Raw genomic sequence first — 11,235 nt, 5'->3', positions numbered from 1 at the left:
AAAAAATAATTTACAATTCGTTCATCGAGAAAGCAATACTGGGGTTAAGAGTTTGAAGTTTGCCATCTCAAATCTTGCTAGGGGAAAGTGCTCACCTCTCTACAGAAGATTATATCGTTGTGTCGTAAACTCTCTTTAACTTAAGTTCTTCTTGAAGCCCGTCTGCTTGCGTTCCCGGGCAACGTATTTCTGTTCTTGGATAAAAGTGAGCCAAAGGTCCTCACAAGCTTTTTTTGCTTACATATGAAAATGCTTCGTGTACTCCACGTAGGTATCTAACATGCAGTTTGATGAACTTCACGAGCCTATAATTCAACTGAAATTTAATCAAGGACTTATTGGGAGGATCAAAGGTGGCTATGGTATGACAAGATAACGGTGAATCATACGTCGGTGGACCGGGAAATATATCCATGCTCATATATACACACATCTCCCCCGAAACAGTGTATGTATAATACGCTGCGCGTCCTTGTGTACATACCGTACCTTCCTCATGACACAGACTCGATTCCACGCCAGACACACAGAGCACACAGAAATATTTGCAAATCATAAAAGTATACGTCAGGTAGGTCCGAATAAAATAAGATTTAGTAGTTCAACCTTCGCTATCAATTTCCCGAACAACAAACATTTTGCTTGGGTTAAACATCTGGGCTGTACCTCAGGCGATCCCGCCGGCCAGACAATGGCGTGGAGATATATAGCGTGAGTTTAGGCTTTGCCACCAAGCATTGCTGCATTCCAGCGTCACCAACGTCTTGGTGGGACAGTCAATCTATCAACCATCTAATTCAATATCCACACAGGTCCGGCTGATTGTCAGCCATTATCACCCCCATGTATGTATGTGTTCGCTGCACTATCAGCAGGTAGTCAAGTGCTGTGAACAGAGATATACGGATTACGGTGAAAGTAAATCTTAAAGCAAATCAGATTATTGTGTATAAGTGAACATTGTCAGGCAAGTGCAAATGCACATACGTCGGTCTTCTTCTTTGATCGCTAACTGTATTGGTGATTGTAATTTATCTGTCCGTGGCTTTCCTCTCTCCTCTCTCCTAAACACACTGTCACCCCGTCTTCTTCACCACCCCACCCCCTGCTTTCCTGAGCAGGAGATTATCAGGCCTCGTGTAAGACTGTTATCGTGTTTTGTGAACCTGACACTGAGGAAGCGCCGTCCAGATTTTGCTTTTCCATCTGCCATTGTTGTTGACACATCTGACAAAGAATATTAAAATCAACCCATGATATAGTTTCATTTTCAGAGTTCATCGGTTCATCCATCGATTTTCTCGCACAAAGGTGTCAGGTCTTAAACAAAACCGTTTTGTGTCCTCTGTGAAGACTGTTATGAAAATTAACGAAAAATATCCTCTTTTTAAAAGGTTCTTGTCTTCATAATTTATCCCAAATTGTCTTCCACGTAAGCTTCCTTTAGAAACAGCCTTACGTCATCGCATATCATCTGTGCGGGAGAAACGCAAGTTGCGGAAGCCAACCACATTTAGCTTATTTTGTCACCTACAGCCAGTAAATCGGGCGCCGCAAAGGAAGCTGACGTGAATTGCTACGCCATGATTGAAGACCTAATATATAGGTTTAGAATATACTAGTAAGTATTATAGCATCACGCACTTACCAAATGGTAAAAGTGAAGATATCTCGCATATACGAAAAATAGCTAAAATGTGTATGGACTTTTTGAGTGCATTCTGCTTCATACGGCATGATATGTGATGCATTTAGAGAGTCTTTTTAAATTCTATAATTTATAACCGAAATTTGTTTTCGTTCCTGATAAATTGCTATATATCTATAAAACATAAATTTGTTCTGTCTTTTTCTTCTTTTCGGCCATTTCCAGAAACTAACTTATGTTTATCTTCCAGTTGTGCAAGTGAAATGTGACTTTTGGAAACTTAAACGCGATGTAGGGCTATATTCTGGGTTCATAACCCAGCAACAATGTGTTCACTAGCCAAGCGAATTTCATATACTGCTAGGCAGTTCATAAAGAATCTTAACTGAAAGCGGACGTGCGTTTCCAGATATATGCACTAAGTCGATTTCCATCGATTTATTCGCATGTCTATTTCATGAACCGTTTATATCAGTCTGTTAGATGCCTGCCCTACCCGGGGGCTTCAGTATCAAGTATAAAAAAGGAAGCCATCGGTGGCCTTTTCACAAATTGTGTTGAAAAAGTTTTTTTTGCATAGATCCGTTGAGCCGTGCACGCGCCTCCTCTAAGAGGCTTTCGGGGCAATGCCAGGGCGTCTTAGCACGACCGTTGACTTGAGTGAAAACGACCAATGTTGTCTTTCAAGGGTTGATGGACTGTAAGTGACTGCTTTGTGTGATTTTGTCTGGATAATTGGCCCGTACCGCTAAGCCTTACTTCACAGTTTCTTCACCGCAGTAGTCTCAACTTCAGGTGCGCCCAATTATAAGGATCTACATTAGCCTTCCTGCACCCCAATATACCTGGTGTATATCACATGTAAATATCTCCCCACACGCTACCCGATTACCACTCCCTATTACCGCATGAAAACAACCTGTCAGGTGTTTTCATAGGTTAATAGGGTTATTTTTAGTTGACTCGCCAATAAACATATTAAAGCTAGAAGGCCTACCTTCAAATATATATACATGAATGCATGGAACACCGAAGCGCACCGCTCTCTTCCCGATTTCTACCTTTTTTGAAAACTGGTGCTACATTTATGCGATGTTTAGAACTATAAACTACATTACAGACATAATCTGATCGTTGTTTTTCTTATATTTGATCGCTTTATAAAGATTTATTTATTTATTTGATTGGTGTTTTACGCCGTACTCAAGAATATTTCACTTATACGACGGCGGCCAGCATTATGGTGGGTGGAAACCGGGCAGAGCCCACGACCATTCGCAGGTTGCTGGCAGATCTTCCCACGTACGGCCGGAGAGGAAGCCAGCATGAGCTGGACTTGAACTCACAGCGACCACATTGGTGAGAGATTCCTGGGTTATTACCCTGCGCTAGCGCGCTAACCAACTGAGCCACGGAGGCCCCTGCTTTATAAAGAAACTTAATAGTACGGTATTCCTGTGAACGCAAAATTTCAGACAGACGCCGGTCTCAAGAATATTTCACTTATACGACGGCGGCCAGCTTTATGGGGAGTTGTTGGGGGGGGGGGGGGGGGGGGGCTAGGCAGAGTCCGGGGGAAACTTCAGATATAGGCGGCGTCATTGCCAAATAAAGATCTAGTGAGTTTTGTGAGAGGGTGTGTAAAAGATCCCAGGAGTGTATCTTTTTATCACTCGATATTTTGTTTTCTGCATATAGTGATTCATGCATATCTTTGTATTGTTTGTGGCGCACATCATCCAGTTGAATGAGACGCCAATAACTTCAACCTATACCAACCAATAAACTATCCATGAAATAGGGACTTGCATATACATTTTATAAACTAAAGTTCTTGTCATTTCTGAGTTCGAGTGGAGTAAGTGGTGATCATGAGTGGCCCACTTTATATAGGTGTCACTTAAGAAACGCCCCTTTTCTTACATGTATACGTATCAAGCTGCGAATGTAAGCTAGAGACCTCTAGGCGGACAGTTGGCCATAGAGATCGACAGATGACAGTGTGCAATGTATTCTTTCTTCAGCCACACTGTATATGGCACTTAGTCCATGGTCAGCATGGAAAGATAATATATTCAAATGTTGGTGGAAAAGGCGAGCAAAGTGGGTGATTTTGCGGTGTTGTTTGTCTAGGTGGATGGCTTGGGCCGTGGTAGAGGGCAGACGCTGTGTCTAATGCGCCCTTAGCCAGAGCAAGTAAGCAAAGTCTCTATGGCGCGAGCTCTGTCGCCTTTTGTAAACGGAAACCAGTGCAAATTTGAACAGAATTAATGAGATTGTGAACCACTTAAGAGCCTACGAGGGATATTAAAATATTAATCGCGTAAAATAGACTTGTATGAAATTGAGAATCTGACTCGATTGTCGACAGTGTTTTCCTTACCCCGCCACGGCTTGCTCTGGACGGCAACGGTCTGACAGATTTTTCTGAAAACCCTAACCCGCGTTACTCACGAAAATTGACAGCGTCCATGCCATTAAATCCTTTCTTCCTTTATTACGTGTATTGGCCAATCGCTAGCATAATAAGCCCCATTGACTCCTCCATCACCCTGCTCCACCATCCTATGAAAAGGTTAATGTCTATTCGTATGTAAACTAGTCTGCTTTTTGACACAAATTAATGGAAATTTAACGCAAATTAATTTGAAAAATTTTGCTCCTTATCGCCACGATTTGAACAACTCATCGACGATATCCTCATAAAGCAAGCCAACCCCTCCGTCCCCCCACCCCGAAAAAACAAGAAGAAAAAAGTTTTGGCGCTCTATAACTCTTGGTCGGGTCGTGCAAGAGCTGTGTCTAATCAAACGTACCCCGAAATTTTTATTTCGCAATTAAAATAACAATAGAATCTTTCTTTAAGAACGGCGTCATTGGTCTGTCGTTCGTTGTGATAAGTATCGGGCTGTTCGATCTCTCTGCGCTTAAACCCAACCACTGCTCCAGACTATCTATTCTCAGATCTCCAGAAATTTAAAACATTAAACTTTGGATCAGACAAAAATGACGCATATACCATTCAACGAGACATGCGCTATCGGTGTGTTCTGTCGGACGCTGACATCCGATCCCCTACTGAAATATTCTAGCTTTTGTCACTGACTTTCTTCGGTACATATCATTTTGAAAACTCATCCTGAAAGCTGTTTTATTCCGCTGTAAGATAACTGTCATTGTCGACGGATCGTCTCCTGTCTGGCCTCAATCCAGTCCACCTACTGTCGCCTTACCCATTTCGCTTTTACGACCCTCTACCTGACATGCAAATGTTTTCCTACCCAGCATTTCCGTCAAGGGGCGACGTTTGCAGGCAAGATGTTTGACACAGGAACTATACCATTCAAACAAAGTATTATGATAGGCAAATCACGGTGTAAATCAAATGTCAAGACCGCCATACATAATCTGATCCGGCATTATTACGATATAGGGGCTATCTGTAAATAACGAGTCACTTGGTACTTCACGGCCTACTCTTTACTAGTTATACCGTCACCCGAGTCGATAGCAACGAAATAAAAAATGTATAAAGACTATTACCCGTGTCGCATCTAACACTGTACATATACACCCGACAGCGTGGACCGTGAGCTCTACTAAATCATGATCAGGTATGAACATAAATGTTTGGGTTTTTATTTTGTACTATACTCTCTGACCAAAGTATGCCAGGAAAGTCACTGTGCCTTTCAGTGAGACGGGAATTTTTACTTCATGTTGGCCATGTTCCATCCTTCATAATGATAGCACTTAATATCAGTGGCAACAGTTGGTTAAATTATCTGTGACGTTTAAAAAAAACGGCTGTAAATGTTTTATTAAGAATGGTGATGCGGTTTTTTGCTGGTTTTTCATCTGCATAACATGCCACATAAACAACCAGATCTCAGTAAGTGTATCATCATACTATTCTGAGAGCTTATATATACTGAAATCGTAAAATTATTTATGTATTTCAGTTCTAAGATATACTGTATAGCTAAGTAGGCCTCTTTTTATACTGAAACACTTACATTAAATCTGGCATGTTGTAATATCACCTTTTAAACAAATATGATACATAAATTATCAACCCGACACATTTTTAATTATGCTACTTATATAGAACATTGTAAATTTTATATTTATGTTAATTTTTTTGTGACACACCTGTTATCATGTCTCTTCAATGTAGAAAAACAGTAAAAAAATAAATTGACCAAAATTCATCATTATTATTTAATACCATTATATGTTCGTCCACCGTGGATATTCGTACATAAGTGAGAAAACGACCTGTAAAACTTGTCCGAAGATTAAGGTATTTCAGTCATAATTTCTAGTTCGATCAGTTAGGTAATTTCCTGTGCTATATCTTCGTTCTAAGAACATTACGTTATTACAATACGGCAAAGGCGTTACTAGAATTACGCTTTAGTGGCTAATATTTTTCTGTGAACTGAACTGACAATCTTTTCTTGTGAAACAGAACGATTTGCCTTGAACACGACCAGGGTGTCAGCGAAATACCCGGGGCACATCCTGCTGTAATATAGACTGACCTATACTGCGCTTTTAGCCGATCAGCAAGCAATACAATGTGAGCGAAAATGAACAGCAAGGTGCGGCAAAGAGGTGTAATGTATTATAGTGCGGATTCACCTAGCCGTCTAATTGTTCACACCTTAATCCTTAGTACCTTGACACCTGTCTATATGGCCTGAGGGGTTTCAAACTGGCGCTAAAATAGCATTGATGCCTAACACCGAATATTCAATAGAAAGAGGAAATGTTGGATATATTATGTAGGTTATCTCTCCAGATGCTCGGGTTTAAGGTTTACGGCTTAACAACTGAACGAACTCCGTCATGTGTCTGGGAGCGATGCTTAGACAGTCGCACTGACTATGGAGATAGCCCGTGCGGCCAATATCACGGTGAAGACCACCTTTGATAGTAAATCAATATCGTGCTTCAGAAGATAACAGCAGCTTTATTTGGCCAATCAAAGCGGGGCGGGAGCGTGTGACAAATTGACGCCGGGTTCTGATCGCTCTGGCCGGCCAGTGGCCACGCCCCTCTATAACGGCGCTCTGCCAGAGCAGCCAGCGATTGGCGTATCGGCGCGACCATCAGAGCGGTTGACAACTACCACAGGACACACTCCATTGGGTTTTCTTTATATATGCTATATACTCCAGGGAAAGGCAATTTGACTCACTAATACCTGATCTTCAGCGAATGCCCGCTAGAGACATGTCTCTTTAAAAGTCAAGTCGTTGCCCTGCCTACATACTCGTGCAGCACCGAACACTCCCGATTTGCCTCGCTCTATATTGACATAGGCCAAGTGTTCTTGACAACTTAAGTTTTTCTCTCCATTCCCTCCAGATGGATACTCAGATGGCGATGAGTGGAGGGCCGAAGACGAGTAGTTTCACGGTCAAAGACATTCTGGACTTACCGGAGGGTAAGGCGAGTTGTAGCCCCGGGCAGACCGGAACACGTACTGTCAACAGCGGTCAACTCTCCATCGTCAGTGTGCCGGAGGTACCGGATCTACCCGTGGTCGGTTCTTACTACGACAGCGCCGAGAACCCTTACACTCGGTGGTTACAGAATAATGAGCATATGCAATATTCAAGTAAGTCTACATACCAGATCTGTATGTATATATATCATATTATCTTGGCAAAAATCTCAGGCCTCGCAAAATGCGATCTTCACGTGGCGACGCAAGATATAATTATACATCTACTATAGCTCTGTAAGAACGCAGCTGTTTGCATTATCGTCCGCTTTTTTGTCCTGAAAATGTGTGTGTAATTGCTATATGAAAAAGGAAACACCTACAGTGCCATGTTCCATTTACTTTTCGAGGGTTTGCTCTTCGCATCGGTGCCGTGATTTGATACAAGGTCATGGCTGTTTTCCATCCAAGTAGAAAACTGAACGCGTCGTACTTTACGCCTTTTTACATTTTATTTTTTATGTATATACATAAATATATATATTTCTTTCAGACCTGGCGCAGCTCTCTTCGGGTAACAACCACGCGCACTCTCCGGTTGGAAGTGACTGTAGTCAGGGGTCACCTCACTCCGACTGCAGCTCCGAAGACATTAAACCTTCCAAACTGAATTGTAGTGACAATAACAACAGCAGCGATTCTCACAACAACCAGCAAAGTTCAGAAAGTCAGAAAAAGAGAAAAAGAAGAGTTTTATTTTCAAAAGCACAGACTTATGAGTTGGAGAGACGGTTTCGGCAACAGCGTTACCTTTCAGCTCCGGAACGTGAGCATCTTGCCAGCATTATACGACTCACCCCGACGCAGGTGAAAATATGGTTCCAAAATCACCGCTACAAGTTAAAGCGCCAACGACAGGAGAAAGGGTTGGACATGAATCCACTCCCGTCTCCCCGGCGTGTGGCTGTACCTGTGCTAGTCAGGGACGGCAAACCTTGTCAACCCAACAGTGTCAACGGTCTTGTAAAATCACAGGACCCACTCCAGCTTCAGCATCATAACCTTGGCATGGGCTCCGGGAGTTTATCCCATGTGAACCCTATGAACTCCATGTCCATGAGCTCTCTCAGTGGTATGAACCCCAACATGAACTCCTCACTGGCGAGCTCCATGAACTCATCGTATAACATGAGCTCGGTGAACTTAAACGTGAACATGAATATGAACAATATGAATGTGTTACCGAGTTATAGCCATCCTTTGATGCAGCCCCAGACGCGGTGGTGGTAACCCGGGCTCTCCACGTGGTCAACACCATGTCTGTACCCCTGTATAGGACCGGCCACTCACTCATTGTTCTAAATAGAATCTTTTAGGCAGCTTATGTTTCCGTTCATAGTTGCGTTGACAGCCATGTCACAGGCAGTATACATATAACGTCGCACAGGTGCCCGTCCCATTTTGACCCAATTTTTAATTCCCAGTCCTCATAACAACAGAGTCTCACACAGTTGGAGATAGTGCAATTTCTGCATTGCCTAGGACAGAGAACATCGCATGTGAATATATCGACAACAGCACGACTTTCCGCAGGAACTTTGATTATCCCATGTGTTGTGAGCCGAGACTGACAGCGTACATGACACTATCGGCCGTCAGGTGGCCCACGCCTGTAATCTGTGTAGTTGTGTATATTGAGGTATACATAAAGGTTAATATACCGATACTTTGGGCCTAGTCTACACGTCGTTGGTATAGTATACCGGTATGTGAGTATGAACTATACTGCCTTCAGATAGATCGGGGTAACAGGGGGTGGAATATTTTAGACTGTAACCTTGGCGTCTGAATCTATGGCAACAGGGGACCGTACAAATATATCTCTGATACACTCCCGTTACCGTATCTGAATGTTTTTAAAACTGTACCCTAAGAAATCACCCTAGATTTATCGGCGTTAGCATGGCGATAAAGCCAAAAAACACACTCATATGGTGCAATGTATGATTTCTTTATTTATTTTCATCGTCACTAATCTTTCTATGTTATAGCTTTAAAATATAAATTCAAACGGCAGTGCCTTATATGAAAAAAACGTGAATTTTTCTTTCTTCTTTGTTTTTAAACCTAAAAGCTGTTCATATTTTGTGTCCACATTAACAAAGTAGATGCTGTTATGATTTCTTTAAAAATGTTTTTAAAACAAAAGTCCATATTGACAAGAAAATATAATTTGCTATTTTGAAAGATTCTGAAAAAACGTTACTATATATGTGTGCTGCAGATATCGACGTGAAAACTCTCACTGAAAGTGAAATGATATGGCAACGCTCGATTGTGCTAATTATTTTAACAGAAAACACAATGGTATAAGTTAAACATAATGTTCTAGAATAAATGATGACTTTTAAAATTATACTTCATCTTCAAAGTGACGAAATGCTTAATAGTTGTGAAGACCAGTTGTCTTTATTTATACGTCGGTCTACGTCCTTGTATATACATAGTACATTTTTGTTAAACATCAGATGAACATCCACATTCATTTGCGTGTAATTTCACCCCATCATTAATTTCATTAAAATATTTAGATGCCAAAGATTAACGTGTTGTTCTTTGTTTGCATTAGGGATCAGGTCCTATTTTCTGTTTTAGTCCATATGTATATGTTGTGATTGTCTCAAAAGGACCGGTTGAAAACTGCCGTACATCGTTTCGCACACATCTGTAGAATGAGACTTATAAAATGGCTATTGTTTAACCAGTGAGGCTGGTAGCGTATCCTCTATTGCATGAATTGAGTTTTTGTTGTGCAGTGGACTTAGTGTGTATAGACGTCGGCACAAAACCCTGGGTTCTGTTATAGCTGTCGATGTTAATTCTTTGAAGGATTTGTCCACAACTTAATCGATGTGTAGTCAACTACTTTGACTGAGATCTCGAGTGTGTACATATGCCGAACTGGCCGCTTACAACTGCTAAAAGGGGTAAATATCCCTCCTGCATATTCGGACTAAGGCTCGGTAACACGTTGAACGTGATCTAGTGAATAGAAAATGTTCACCGGTTCACCTCTTCTCCGCCTATCTTGGAAACCTCAACCGTTTGGGCTATAATTTCGGGTTACATGCATTCCACCCCTTCTGTGACCGTCCTCTTTACACTGTAGAGTGAAAGTGAGTTTATTTAATATGGTTATTTGGTTTTTTGGATTTCCAAATTATATCCAAATCTCTGGCTGGTTGAATATTTGGTAATATCTTAATGTACAAAAAGAATCAACCAAGTGTCTTTCGTTTGTATATGCTTTTTTTCACATTTCAACTTGTCAGCTTATAAATTTTAAATTGTCTTAAATTTAAAAAAAAAAAAACATCGAACAATGTCAATGCTGCAGAAATCTTTGAACAAGAGAGGCTTTTTGGGAATTAACAAGTATGCCTATTCTAAAATTTAAATTACCTAAGGGTGACTTTCCCTACCCATTATGCCCATAAACACTTTGTTTCCTATATAACCCATCCACATATTCCATACAGTGTCACCGTGGGAAAACTCCTGTGTTCCGGAAGTCAAACTCACGTGCAGACAACTGCATACATCGAGCAGGAATCTTGCGTATAGGCGCTAGCAAGGAGTTACCCGGAGCGGGCGTTAGCCATACCACAACTTCACTCACCAGACTGTATTCGACAGTCCGGAGTCCGTCTACGGGACGTAAAATCAATAACGATCACAGATTGTAAGTGTCCTTTGTTATGGATTAGACAACGGAACTCCGACCGTCTTTAGTTGACATAAATTTACATTAGAGGGAGCAATGAAGCAATAGTTACAATGATAACACATGCATGATTGGTGTCCGCGCTTTCATGACTGTGTCTTACAGTCACTTAACGACTGTCTGTCATATCGGCACACCTGGCGTGAAATGCACGGGTATAGTAATGACACTGATTTAGACTAAAAGTGCGGGAAAGTGCGAAATGCGTAGGTTCTACTTAGGCCTATATTTGAAGATCATCGGATTCATACAAATTTTCGCGTTTTAGGATAAGGAAAAAATGCATCAATATACATGCGTATATAAAGTGAGATATGTTGAAATTTGCACCTCATTTTCTGAAACAGTTAA

General features: G+C 41.4%; 1 protein-coding gene across 1 annotated transcript; it reads left to right on the top strand.

Moving 5' to 3' along the window:
* Positions 1 to 7,021: 7,021 nt before the first annotated feature.
* LOC135468859 (homeobox protein Nkx-2.2-like) lies at positions 7,022 to 9,690 on the top strand. The gene is made up of 2 exons (XM_064747318.1): positions 7,022 to 7,274; positions 7,654 to 9,690. Exons 1-2 carry the CDS (start codon positions 7,022 to 7,024, stop codon positions 8,388 to 8,390), a joined length of 990 nt encoding a protein of 329 aa, XP_064603388.1. The 3' UTR covers positions 8,391 to 9,690.
* The last annotated feature ends 1,545 nt before the right edge of the window (positions 9,691 to 11,235 follow it).

The sequence above is a fragment of the Liolophura sinensis genome, chromosome 6 (assembly GCF_032854445.1).
Source record: "Liolophura sinensis isolate JHLJ2023 chromosome 6, CUHK_Ljap_v2, whole genome shotgun sequence".
Classification (NCBI taxonomy): Eukaryota; Metazoa; Mollusca; class Polyplacophora; order Chitonida; family Chitonidae; genus Liolophura; species Liolophura sinensis.
This window is presented reverse-complemented; position numbering and strand designations above follow the sequence as displayed.

Bases quoted from the DNA above. Each gene is read 5' to 3' on its own strand.
- LOC135468859 (XM_064747318.1), top strand. From the start codon at position 7,022: ATGGATACTCAGATGGCGATGAGTGGAGGGCCGAAGACGAGTAGTTTC. The intron at 7,275-7,653 runs GTAAGTCTACAT...TATTTCTTTCAG, and splicing joins TGAGCATATGCAATATTCAA to ACCTGGCGCAGCTCTCTTCG.